General features: G+C 57.6%; 1 protein-coding gene across 2 annotated transcripts in view; it reads right to left on the reverse strand.

The window, feature by feature from the left end:
- ECT2 (epithelial cell transforming 2) overlaps positions 1–14,376 on the reverse strand; it is a 69,116-nt gene that overhangs the window by 17,026 nt on the left and 37,714 nt on the right. For both annotated transcript variants that reach the window (XM_061575710.1, XM_061575709.1), the window contains 2 exons: positions 13,388–13,523; positions 2,036–2,196 (listed from right to left, as the gene is read on the reverse strand). In XM_061575710.1, coding sequence (XP_061431694.1) covers positions 2,036–2,196; positions 13,388–13,523 — 297 coding nt within the window. The remainder of the gene's footprint in view (positions 1–2,035; positions 2,197–13,387; positions 13,524–14,376) is intronic.

Raw genomic sequence — 14,376 nt, forward strand, 5'->3', positions numbered from 1 at the left:
CGCACAAATTGACGACCGCGCTCAGACGCAGGGACGCGCGCGGGCCGAGATTACAAGGGTTCGGGGTGGCGGGGAATGGTGACTGAAAGCAAATGAGGCGTGGGTGTCCCGTTACAACCCACGATGTAGATCCTGCTGAGCCATGCTCATTCACACCGACTAACACCGACCCTGCGCCCATTCACACCGACCAACACCGACCCTGCCTACACACACACCAACACCACTAACACTAATCCTGCACATTCAAAACGACTAACCAATGCCCATTCACATACACAAGCCAAACTGACACGTACCCTGCCCAACCACAGAGACCAACCCTGCCATGGACTCCAGATTCCCAGTGGTAGTGCCCGACGACGGGCTTGCGACAACGCAGAGATTCGGCAACCGCTCGCTCAGAAGCGGGCAAAGCCGTCGCCGCGATTCGGTTCGCGAAACCGAACCCCCGGGCGCCGGATCGGACGCACGTGTCGCCGGCTCCGCGCCACGTGGCGACGCGCAACGAGCTAGACGGCCGAGCGGCACGTGCCGAGTGCCACCTCCACCGCCCGCCGCCCCTCCCCCCATCACTGCCCCCCCCCTCTTCTCCCATCCACCCCCCACCGCCGCAATGAAGAGGCTTCGAGGCCTCGGCTCAATTAGTGAATAATGCACCCGTCCCCAAGGATACGACGGGGCTGTAGCGTTGGGTGGGGGAATGGCCCAGGACAGGAATAGTGCGTGGGTTAGCGGTGGTGGATGATGAAGGGGAGGGGAGGGGCTGACACAAGTGGGAATGATGCCAGGGATAAGAAGACTGCATTCGAAACGGCCGGACGTTGCCGGCACTGTCCACGGAACTCCGCAGTCGTCCCGGGGATTCGACGGCTCGTCACGATTCCCGGTCAGGTCGTGTTGTCCCCGCGAGTGACCGGACTGTCATTTGGTCTCGTCCGGCCGCCCCGTTTGCAGCGTTGCTCGCGTGCTTGCTTCGTTTGCACCACTACGTCCATCCTCATTCCTCTTTCGTGCGGCCGCGTCGCAGAGTTGAGACGGCCGATTTTTATGAACGGCGATAAAAGTTGTGGATCGACGGCGGGCCAGGCACCCTTGGCCGTCTGGCAGCGATCGCCGCCAGACGACGGCTGGAAGCAGATGACTGCGTTCGTCGAAATGCGACGGATTCCGTGGATCGTCATGATTCTGGGTCGGTCGCGATTCCGTTCAGGAAATTGAGCGCTACTTCGCGGTGAAGTGTTTTTGGGTTCGAGATCTCATAAATGTGTCGTGCACCCACCTCCACCCGACACGGCCGATCAGCGAACAGAACGTGCCAATTAGTAGCAACTTCAGCACCGCCAGTTGTGAGTGTTGGAGAGCGAATGTAACAACATTCACAACTGAGTACAACGTGATCATTGTTTTTTTTACCCTTTTATCTGGCAACAAAACTGACACCTTTTTTTACAAGGAGTCATGTTTGCATTGACCACAATACCTGCAGTCGGAATGCAAACAAAAAACACAACTCTGATAATGTATGCACTGTCCTTGAAATTGATTGGTCCACAATCAATTTTAAAAAAGGTGTCAGTTTTGTTGCCAGATAAAAGGGTAAAAAAACAATTATCATATTTTGCTACTGGCAAATGAGGTTCCAATGGTGAGTACAACGTTTCTCTGGTGATGACAACCAGCACCAACAGGCGATTGCCAGAATTGTGAAGACGCCTTCTTGTTTTTCGGTCAAACCTTCAGGTGGAGGTGGGTGTACGACACGGTTGCATTTACATGATCCAAAACCCAAAAAATAAGCTTTATCGTGAATATATATTGGTAGCGAAAGCCTACGTGTTCAACCAGATCATCACCCGTCTGATTTTTTAAACCTGGATTTGAACCCCAGGATGGCTACGCCCTCTGACCCCCACCCCCCCGCAACAATGGGCGGGGATTTGATTATCGGCACCTCAAAAATCCACTCCGCGTCGCCACTGCACGCCCCGACCGAATTGCCCAACCGCCGGTTCCGGCACGGGCATCGACTCACCGCGTCGGGCTTGCAGATGGTGTTGGCCACCTGCCGGCTCAAGGTCTTGAGCCACTCGGCCTTGCGCGAGGTCCCCACCTCCGCCAGCAGCTGGAACGTGAACAGGTGATCTTCGTTCTCCGTGGGAGGACGCACCACGAGCCCGAACGCGTTCGAGCACTCTGCACGCGCGCACGGACACACACAGAGACCCCCCCCACCGTGTAGCCTTTAAGAAACCCGCTGGGCAAAGTGGTGTTCGCGGGTAGCACCTATGCAGGCAGGCCACGGCACACGAGGAGGTGAAAGTGGCCAGCACCACGCCCGGTCGCCGTTGTCGCTGCAGTGCCGAGTTTTGTTTGCACGACGCACCGCGTATTCATTTGAGGTTACCAATTTGACCTGGGGGAGGGCCCAAGACCGGTTCAAATATTCGCCACCGATTAATTATTGGTCATGAGCGGGAATTGAACTCGGGTTGCTGGGTTCATAGCGCGGTGTGCAAACCAACACATGCACCGTATCAGGTTCTCATTTGAGGCCGAGTCGACCTAGGCGAAGCCCAGGACCGGTTCAGATAATCGTCACCGGTGTTGGCCGTGAGCGGCGATCGAACCCGGGTCGCCGGGGTACGAAGCGCAGCGCGGCAACCGATGAGCTACCGCTCCCCGAAGTAACACACGCGCACACACATTGCCACACGCCGGCTCTGCCTTGCCATCCCCACCGCCACCGCCATCGCACGCGGCTCCCGCGCGAATTGGCTATTTGTCACGAGCCGTTCGCCCGCGCGCCGAGCGGACTCATTACACACCGTCTAATGTGAGGCCTCATTACCCCGGCTCACCACGTTACCCCGGCTCACCACATTACCTTGGCTCACCACACTGGGCAGCCAGGAGGGGGGGAGGGCGGCTGTAGCCCTCGCAACACAACACACCACTCACGCACGCAGACAACACGCGCACGTACGCAAACAACACGCGCACTCACGCACGCAGACACACAGACAACACGTGCACTCACACGCGGATAACACGCACACTCACAACACGGACAACACGCACACTCGGACAACACACGCGGACAGCATGCGCACTCACACGCAGACAACACGCAGACTCACAACACAGACAAAGAACAAAGATACCCCGCGTAGCCTTCACAGACTAGAGGGGCAAGCGCTATTAGCGAGCACCTTTGAAGGTCGGCACGGCACGCGAGGGGGTGGGTGGCCAGCACCACGCCCGGCCGCCTTTGTCTCCCCAGCGGCGATGTTTACACGCCGCACCAGGTACTCATTTGAGGCCGAGTCGACCTAGGGGATGCCCAGGACCGATTCAGACAATCGTCGCCGGTGTTGGCCGTGAGCGGGAATCGAAGTCGTGTCCCCACCGGGTTCGGAGCGCGGCGCTAACCGTTGCACCACCGCTCCCCACGCACGCACCTACACGCGCGTAACGGCACTCGCGCACGCGGCCACACGGCTGAACAGGGGAGGCGTGCGGAGAGGGGGGGGGGGCGCGAACGAGGCTCATGAGATTACGAGGGGCGGGCGCGGTGAACGTCGTAGAGTGCAGGCACCCGCAGAGGGGCGCGCGAGAGAGAAAGATGCGAGGGAAGGAGCGGTGGGAGGAGGAGGAGAGGGACTTGTGACCCACCCTCCCGCCCGACTGCACGCGGCACAATCACCGCAGCGGCTGCTGCTACTACTGCCACGCCTGAGCCAACGTGGGAGCACAGCGGATCTCTGGACGTGGTGACCAGATGTGCGTGCTTGCTTGCGTGCGTGCGTAATCGTGCGTGCGTGCGTAAGCGCGTACGCGGGGGGGGCACGAGTGATGCCGGAGCGAGGAGGGCGCGCACGTGCGGCGTGACGCGTGTCGCCGCGGTCGCATCCAACCACGGAGGCGACGCACACAGATGGAGGGATCGCGCACACGCCATGCACACACATGACGCAGATGTAATCCAGAGAGACCGACTGTTTGAGAGCACCTGTGAAGGCTGGCACGGCGCACCACACGACGGAGTGGTTTGGCGAGAACCACGCACGGCCGCCTTTGTCTCCCCAGGTACTCATTTGAGGCTGAGTCGACCTAGGGGAGGCTCAAGAGAGGTTGAGGTGATTGTCACCGGTGCTGGCCGTGAGCGGGAATCGAACTGAGGTCGCCAGGGTTGGAGCACGGTGCACGAACCACGACACTACCGCTCCCAACACACAAATACCACCCACTCACAGATCACAACATCACTCAAAATGCACACACACACGCATAACATGTCCACCAAACACATCACACAGACAAAGCATGTACATCACACACACAAAACATGTACATCACACACACACCCCACGTACAGGAATCGCGCACACACACACACCACATCGGAGGCAGGGTGGCGCAGTGGAGACACTTCTGCCTCTCAGCAAGAAGTTCCTGGGTTCGATTGCAGACTCTGGCACCTTTCATAAGCGTGGAGTTTGTGAGTGAGTGGAGTTTGTGTGTTCTCTGCCCCTGTTCTGTAGTGAGTGTGTGGAGTTTGTGTGTTCTACCCCTGTTCTGTAGTGAGTGTGTGAGTGAGTGGAGTTTGTGTGTTCTCTACCCCTGTTCTGTAGTGAGTGTGTGAGTGAGTGGAGTTTGTGTGTTCTCTACCCCTGTTCTGCATTGAGTGTGAGAGTGAGCGGAGTTTGTGTGTTCTACCCCTGTTCTGCAGTGAGTGTGTGAGTAGAGTTTGTGTGTTCTCTACCCCTGTTCTGCAGTGAGTGTGCGAGTGAGTAGAGTTTGTGTGTTCTCTACCCCTGTTCTGCAGTGAGTGTGTGAGTGTGTGAGTAGAGTTTGTGTGTTCTCTACCCCTGTTCTGAAGTGAGTGTGAGCGAGTGGAGTTTGTGTGTTCTCTACCCCTGTTCTGTCGTGAGTGTGTGAGTGAGTGGAGTTTGTGTGTTTCTACCCCAGTTCTGCAGTGAGGGTGTGAGTGAGTAGAGTTTGCGTGTTCTACCCCTGTTCTACAGTAAGTGTGTGAGTGAGTGGAGTTTGTGTTCTCTACCCCTGTTTTGTAGTGAGTGTGTGAGTGAGAGATAAGTGGAATTTGTGTGCGTGTAATCTCTCGGTATTTGGTCAAAACACCCCAATGCTGAAGAAAATGACCCCTTCCCCCAATGCGAAAACTTGGCATGACCCCCCTGAAATGAGTCTTGAGACTCCGGCGAGCCCTTTGTGTGTAAACAAAGCAGAAAGAAAATAAATAAAAGAGATCGCACACATCAAGTCAGATCTCGCACAGCACAGACACCGCTCGCATCACGTCCGCCGACACCACATCGATCAAATCAAACAAATAATATCATACACATCACACACATCACATCCTACACATCATATCACGCACATATCGCTCACACGAAGCTTTTCTGAGCGTTGGGATGTTTTGACCAATGCCGGTCACACTGCATCGTTTGTTCTTTGTAGCTACGGGGGTAAAGCGAAGACCCTAGAGGAAACCCCATGCAGAACAGAACAGGAATAGAGAACGTACTCCCGCCACGCATTTATGGGCCAGAGTCGAGAATCAAACTCAGGCCCTTCTTCGCAACTGCGCCACCCTGCCGCGCTCTAACACACCACAGACGCATGCATTCATTTACATTACAGCTCGTAAACATTGCGCAAACGCATCAGCCACACGTGCACCGCCACAGCAAGCATTGTGCTCATCGCATGCACCACGCACAATAAACTCAGAAGGTGTGTTCACATCACACGCACCCTAAACACCATCGAGATTACACCACTCATCCATGACACAACCCACAAAGATCCCCCGTGTAGCCTTAACAGACTGTTGGGGCAAGTGCTGTTAGCGAGCAGCACCTATGAAGGCCGGCACGGCGCACGAGGGGGTAGTGGGTGGCCAGCACCACGCCTGTTTCCAGGGCATTAGGTACTCATTTTAGACTGAGTCGACCTAGGGTAGGCCCAGGCCGGGTTCAGATATTTGTCACCGATGTGCAGTGCACGAACCACTGGGCCACCACTCCCTGCCACACATCACACAGGATCACGTTACCACACACACCACAAACACATCACACTCGCATGATATACACACACACACACCACACACATCACAAGCAAACGACACACATCACCACACACATCAATCGCATAATAACAACAGCCATTCGCTACTAAGCGGCAGTGACGTAACCACCGAGCTTGTGCCAGGCTAGGTGCACTTTGACGCCACGAAGTATCGACGGCTCACTGACAGATCATGGGACAGGCCCATGTGCCATGGGTTAAATGACTGAGATGACTGACAATTGTAGACACGTACACACAAATCCGTCACACCATCCCGCACTCACGTCACGTACACCCACCACACACATCACAACAACTCACATCACACTCCTTACACGCTCGCATCACATCCGCATCCCACATGTGGCCCAAACGCATCACACGCTCGCACATCACACGCTCGAGCATCAAACACGCGCGTTGCATAAATCGCGCGCGCGCGCACACACACACTCAAGTCACGTACACACTAAACACACGCACGCACAGACCCTGGAGTAAGTGCTGTAATCGACAATCTGTTCAGTCTCGCGTGGCACGTGAGAGGGTGGTGGTGGTTGGCCAGAAACCATTCCTGGCCGCCTTGAGGACGGTCACATGACACTCGCCACAAGGGATGGAGCGGTGGAGCGGTACAGCGGTGGTCAGCGCTAGAACACAAAGCACGGCCATCATCAGTGGCAAGGGATACCCAAGCGGGATCTGGGCTCCCCACCTCACCAAGCCGCGCTCATACGGAGACACTCGCAGACACAAGCATCATTCGCAGACATACACACAAGATACATCAAACACACAAGCATATACATGCGCACACGCATACACACAGTAAACAAGCACCACACATACACACACACCACAACCATACACAACAACAACCGCCATTCGCCACTAAGTCACGGTGACGTCACCACGTCGCTTGTGCTCGGCGATGTGCACGTTAAGGCTACGTGAAGTGTCGAATGCCCGCTGGCTGGAGGTCACGGGACAGACCCTGGTGCCATTGGTTGACCAACTGAGATGACTGGCCGATGCACCACCTGTGCCCCCTACTGTGCCAACTTGCTGTGTTTAAGCCACCCGGCGCTCCGCTAGTTGTTGCGAGCGTCGCTCCTCTGCCCTCCGTTGTTGCTGGAGGGCGACTGCCTCAAACTGCCCAGTAGCGTCCTTCATGAGCCTCCTCCAAAGAGGCCGATCTTGACACCGCTGGTACCAGTCATCGGCAAGTCCACTCAGCTCCACGTCCTCTTGTACCACATCACTCCATCTCTTCTCTAGCCCGTACCGCGCTCGTTTAGCTGCATCTATCCAAACAAAAGCTGTTTAGGCATGCGGTGGCTGGGCATGCGGGCTACATGACCCAGCCAACGCAGCCTTGCCTGCCGGAGAAGCTCACCGATGGGACTTTGTCCAGATCATACAAGGATTTGTGAGCTCCTCACACAATCCAGCCTGGTTAAACCCAGGATGGATCATAGGCAAGCCAGCCTAAATGTTTCTAACCGGCAAAGATGTTCCATTAGGAGGGTCCACGTTTCACAAGCATAGAGAGGGGAGGGCATGACCGTGACCGAGAAGTGCTGAAGCTTCGTGTGGAGCGACGGGACCAGCTAGCTTCCACTTGGTGGGGCTAGTGGTAAGGCCCCACATCATAGGGGTACGTTCCAGGTTCAGCAGCAGCGCCTTCAGCAGTCATCACCAGATCATCACCATACATAACATGGTTGACCAATAGGGAGCCATTCCTTGACCACACCTGGGCATCGATCAGCCTCCCATTGTGTCTGTACCAGATGGAAATTCCTCTGGTACAGCCATCGGACAGGGAATGGCTCCGACTCCTGGCCGTGAAGTTTCACCTGCCCACCATCATGAAGGTCCTTAATGATTGTGAGCAAAGAGTCAGAGACTCCGAAAGCACGAAGAACATCCCAGAGCCTAGGTCTACTGATGGTATCATAGGCCTTGACCAGGTCAATAAAGCAGAGATGTAGGTCCTGTTGGAATTCCCTACACCTCTGCTATAGCAGACAGACATCTGTGCAAGACCGCCCTGGCCTGAAACCGCATTGGGGCTCCGCAAGCCTCTCCTCAGCGTGCCTGGCAAGGCGATGTTGAATAATCCTTGCCAGGACCTTTCCTGGCACACTGAGGGGGGCGATGCCCCTGTAGTTGTTACAGTCTGTGTGCGGTCCCCCTTCTTAAAGAGGGGAACTACCAGGGCATCCTTCCAATCCTGCGGACACTGTCCAGTGGTCCAGACTGTTACTATGATATCATAAAGGGCAGCCTGCACACAAATGCGACCCTCCCTCAGCATTTCACTTGGGAGATAATCTCTGCCCGGCACTTTTCCTGGTCTAAGACTCTGGATCACTTTCTTTACTTCAACAAATGGCACTCCAGCTAGCCACTCACAGGGGGTCACTACTTCTTCCAATATTTGAGGCACGGCAGCCTCAGCAGGGTCATCCCCACTTTGCCCCACGATGTTTTCCAGGCCGAGGGATTTCCCCTCCCCTAAGACCTCACAGAAATCCTCAGCAAATCAGCAAACCTCTTCATGGGGGTCGGAGATCGGATCACCTTTCTTTGCCCTAATGAAAGGTCTAGCGCTGAAAGTTACTTTTTTGATGGAGCTAAAGAGCGATTTGTGCTTGCGGGTTACTGAGGCAGACTCCATCTCCTCAGCAACCCGCGACCACCACCCATCCTTGCAGCGCCGCATGGCTCTCCGAACCTCCGAGCGAAGGCTGTGGTAAGCCTCCTCATTCTCTGACGTGGGATGCTGTAGACGGTGAGTGGTCCTGTCGCTTTTTGTCAGCTAGCCAGAACACCTCCTCTGTCAGCCAGGGTCTCTGGGGAGGTTTGAACCGCGTACCCAAAGCTGCCATTGCAGCTGCATGAGCCACAGTCCTAAACCTCTGCCATTTCCCCTCAGCATTAGGAGGAGGAGGGGGGAGGACGATGCCAACCCCAGCTGCAAGCGATGATGAAATAATTTTCGCTTGCAATTTTCATCAGCTAGCTGAGACCAGACCACTATGGGTTTTGAATGGGGTCCTGGATGGACACCCACCATCGGGGTGAAAGAATGGCAGGCGCATCTTACAGATGACAAATCGATGGTTAGTGGACAGATCAGCTCCACGGTAGGTCCTGATTGTCAAGGACATGGGCTCGCATCTGCTGTTCCATCACTATATAGCCCAGCAGATGTTCTTGCTTGGACCCGGCATGCATCCATGATGTTGTGTGGATGCGCCGATGCCGGAACAGCGTGTTGGTAATTACAAGGCCATGGGTTGCACAAAAGTCTAGCAGCCTCCTACCGGGGGCTCTGGATAGTTGCGAGGGGCTGGCAACCCCTCCACCTTCAATTAAGCTACCACTAAACCACGTGATAAATATAGAACCATACGCAGAGAGAAAAAAAAGATCCCCCGTATAGCATTCACAGACTGTTGGGGCAAGTGTTGTTAGCGAGCACCTATGAAGGCCGGCACGGCACACGAGGGGGTGGGTGGCCAACACCACGCCCGGCCGCCTTTGTCTCCCAAGTGGCGATGTTTACTACACACCGCACCAGCTACTAATTTCAGGCCGAGTCGAGCTAGGGGAGGCTCAGGACCGGTTCAGATAATCGTCACCGGTGTTGGCCTTGAGCTGGAATCGAACTCGGGTCACCAGGTTCGTAGCACAGCGCGCTACCCGCTACACTACCGCTCCCCATAAACAACACACATTCACACACACTACACATTAACCACATCGCACACACCACACACCACACATTAAACACACACGCCACGTGTCTTGGGGCTGCCTGTGCTTGCCAAGGCGTGTCGACACTCTGCATTAGCTCCATGTCAGCCGCTGCAGAGTTGCCACAGCCCATGCATGTCGTTAGCGCCCCCCCCCCCTCCCAAACGCCATTAACCCCTCCCGCTGCCGCCACTGGCCCGGTCGGCGAGCACCGCGTCCTGCGGGGTAAGCAGGGCGAGGGGGACGAGCGAGGCCAACGGGCGAAAGGGGTGAGGCGGGGCGAGCGGGGTGAGCAAGCGGGCGAGCGGGATGAGAAGGCGAGAGGGGTGAGCGGGGATGAGCAAGCGGTCGAGCGGGCCGAGCGAGCGAGCCGCGTGTTTGGCAGTCGAGGCCCGTGTCCGCTCGCTGGGGAATAGCCGTGTGAGCGCGCGTCGCTGCCTTTGATTGAAAACACGGAGCGAAGGCTCCGTAACCCCTACATACACAGTAACCCCTACACACCATAACCACTACACACACACACCGTAACCACTACACACACACACACCGTAACCACGACACACACACACCGTAACCACGACACACACACACCGTAACCACTACACACACACACACACCGCAACCACTACACACACACACCGCAACCACGACACACACCGTAAGCCCTACACACGCCGAAGCATGGTGCCCCCCCCCCACACACCGCAACGGCATTCAAGCTCCACGCACACCAGCCAGACCTCGTCTGTTAGTCCAATCACATCCACAAACAGCCTGCGTGTCGCGTTCACTGCAGGAACCGGGACCCGCAGAGCCAATAATAAATTGGAGGGTAGGGGGTGGGCGCAGCGCTAACCCTGGCGCCCCACACCAGGGAGGGGCCGGGGTTCGATTCCCTACTCGGACGCGCCTTTACAACGGGTTCTCCGCTTTACCCCGGTGTAGCCAAAACAAAACAAAAAAAGATGCAATTTTGAACCGGTAATTCGTCGCCATGAATCCCGCTGCTGAAAAGATTTTTCAAAAAAATCACCTGAAATGTTTTCTACCGCGCACAGCAGCGGGGTGGGGGGGGCCGTGGAGCCCGGCAGAACCCTCCTCTCGCACGAGTCGCGAGCGGAGTTAAATAAATACAGGGCGCTTCAAAAAAACACTAATATGGGACGATCGTTTTAAATTGTAGAAGAATGGATAGTTCGCTGTAACATAACAAATGTATGTTAATAGCTTCACAAAGTCAGAGGCTCCCGCTTGATCGCCATCATTGTCAACACATGCCCTGGACTCTTCTCCAGGTGGTCTGCAGAGCCCAGAGGCACATTTCTCGTGCAGTTGTTGCAAATTCTCCCAAGCGTTCACGTTTTTTCGAAGCGCCCTGCAAGCGCTTGCTGCGCCGCGTCAGGGAATTGCGCTGCCAGCCTCGGCGGCGGCGGAGTGTTCTCGCGCCGCACGAGCGACAGTTCCTCGATTGCCCAGACGGCCGCGTCAGCGCTTTACTCCGCCGGACGCCGGCGGGCGAGCGAGCGGCACCGTGCGCCGCATGTCGATGTGTCGTAACCGCGGCGCGCTCGTTAATCCGGGCCCCGCCAACGCCGCCACCAACGCCGCCGACCCTCCGGCCGCCCCCCCCCCCCCCCCGCAAGGACGCGCTAAGTTTCGATTAGTTGAAATAAATATATAAATGCGCGTTCCGCGCCCGGCACGCCAAAAAGAATAACATGTAATCGACGGCGCTGCTGTGGGCCCCTGAATAGGGAGCCTTGGCACGCGGTGGGGGGGGGGGGGGTGGTGAGGTGTGTGAGGCCGGGGATTTTTGGAACGCCGATTTAGGAACACTGCGGACCTTCCCCCACGAATTCGATTCGTCGAATCAAAACCGATCCGCGCGCGCCGCTCGCTCGAGGGACGATGGATTTTAAAATCCACGCGCAGGGGCGCGCGACAGAAGGTATCGCCCGCGATTCGTCATCTTAACCGGACCTGATCTATCGACTGCTGGATGAAGGCCGCCCACCAAGCCCTCCCCGACCCGCTGTCAAGCCGTCGCCACGTCTCGCGGTCGAGCGACGCGGCAATCCGTGCAGCTCCCCGCGACGCACGGGCCGATTTAATCGCTCCGTCTCTCCGAGGCCGACGTCCCCTCAGGAGCGTTTCGCCCCTCCCCCCCCCACCCTTCCGTCCCCCCCCACCGTTCCCACGTGAGGTTCGACCGCCGGCCGTCACCCTTCCACTCCCGACAGGCACCGCGACGTGTCTGGACTGCGCGTGGCGTTCTCCGGCGCCACGCACAGCGACGCTGCTCCCTGCCGGCAGGCAACACCCGTCTGTGCAACGCTGCAGCGCCTTCCCTTCGCGATACGGCTGTGCGTCAGAAGAAGAAGAATTGGCGCCCAGTGTCCCAACTGCATCGGAGCGCAGCCAGCAACCCAGCGTTCGATTCCACCTCCTCCCCGTGCGAAAACCGCCACCGCCACAACAACAACCCCCCCCCACCCCAGCCTCACCTCCCGTACCCCCCCAACTCCCCGGAGCACCACCCAAGCCCCCTCCCACCGCTGCCACCCCTCAACAATTTCACACCGGGGCCACCGCGCCGCCACCCCGGGAGATTAAACGGTAATCTTTCGCAAATTGCCGCGCGCCGGCGACCTTCGCATCGGCGGGTGAAGGCGGCGCGACCCGGCGCTCGCCGTGGGATGCGGCGGCGGCAGCGGCGTCGGGGTTAACGTCGGGGTTAACGTCGCCGCGTTTGACGGCGGAGGAGCGTGGGACGTCGCCGCCCGCCCGCCAGTGGCGAGGGACGCGGAGGAGGAAGGGGGTGGGGGCGAGAGGAGGATCGGGGCCGTGCTCATTTATCTCGTTCGATAGCGAGATGTCAGGAGACGGGGGACGCGGGGGCGGGGTGGCCGGGAGACAGACAGATGGACGCGCACACCCACGGACTCGCCCACATGCCCCTGAACGCACGCACGCAATTGCCAGCACGGCCGCTTGCACACACACACACACAAACCGACAAGTTCTCCTGCAAGCCCAAACACACACAGCTCACCCGCATAGGTCATCACACACACAAAAAGACAAAGATCCCCCGTGTAGCCTCAACAGACTGTTAGGGCAAGTGCTGTTAGCCAGTAGCACCTATAAAGGCCGGCACGGCACACGAGGGAGTGAGTGGCCAACACCACGCCCGGCCACCTTTGTCTCCCCAGTGGCGATGTTTACACACCGCACCAGGTACTCATTTGAGGCCGAGTCGACCTAGGGAACGGTGCGAAAGAAGTTTAACATACATACTGGGGAGGGCCCAGTGTTATTTTATCGTGAGTGGGATTGGAGCTCGCGTTGCCGGGTTTGAAGTCCAGTGAACGAACCACTTCACCACCACTCCACACACACACACACACCTCTTACACACACGCACGCGCACAGCCACACACCCCTAACACATTGCTGCACACACAGCACACCAAGCCACTGCGGCACACGGTGACACGTGGTGGCGAGCTGGAGTGGCACTCACCGTCCGTCTCGTAGATGTCCATCACTTTCTTGACCTGCGAGAGCGGCATGAGCAGCACGTGCTTGAGCGAGGGGCGCGCGTGGGTCGAGTGGGGGCTCTTGAACCCCCCCTTGGCCTTGCCCCGCTTGCGTGCGATCTGGATCGAGGGGGGTGAGCGGGGGGCGGATAAACACAATCACGGGGTAAGAAGGGGGGGGGGGTCAGGGGACGGGCGGTCGAGTTCATCCATCGCCGCCGATAAAATCTTCGCCCAATGCGACGACAGCGCGAGAGTAATAGAGAGAGACGTCGCAAAGGAGAGAGACACCCCCACCCCCCACCCCCCCGTACCCCCCCCCCCCGTCACATTCGGTGGGGGGGGGGGCAGCCGTTGCGCTATCTCTCCACGAGGCGCTCGCACGCGCGCGATCGATGGGTCATTTAGACGCTCGTTAGGGTGACCAATGCCACTCGGGGAACTTCTGATAAAAATATATTAAGTCATTTGTGGCGCGGCGGCTTATTCAAGTGAGATGTGGGGGGGGGGGGGGGGGGCGATCCCGGGGGACCCACAGATCTAACCGGTCGAGGAAATGTCAACGCCCGGAGTGAGTGGGCGGTCTCCCGTGACCGAGCCAATCTCGGCGAGAACACTGATGAACTGCGCCAATTTTTTTTCGAGGGCGGCCGTTTGGCCGTCGAACTGTCGCCGGGGCCAAGCGATCAGAATTTGGCCGCGCTGAAGCCAAGCTCAAAGGGGAAATCGGACCGCTCGCTCGCCTTCAGAGGGCAACCGGGAAGGCACCGACGGAGGGCAACGTGACGGCCCGAGCTTGCGTGGGCCGTGCGGAGCAGAATTTGTCGACGGTGTCGTCGGGTGGGCCGCACGGTCGATGGAGGGAGTGCGGCGCGTGCGAGTGTCCCCCAATGGATTCCGGCGTCCGCGCCGTAACGTGGTGTAAGGGAGACCAAGGGTGGCACAGTCGGGTTTTTTTTTACAATTGGGTTTG

Source organism: Lethenteron reissneri, chromosome 58 (assembly GCF_015708825.2).
Source record: "Lethenteron reissneri isolate LAM-NWPU_2019-01 chromosome 58, ASM1570882v1, whole genome shotgun sequence".
Classification (NCBI taxonomy): Eukaryota; Metazoa; Chordata; class Hyperoartia; order Petromyzontiformes; family Petromyzontidae; genus Lethenteron; species Lethenteron reissneri.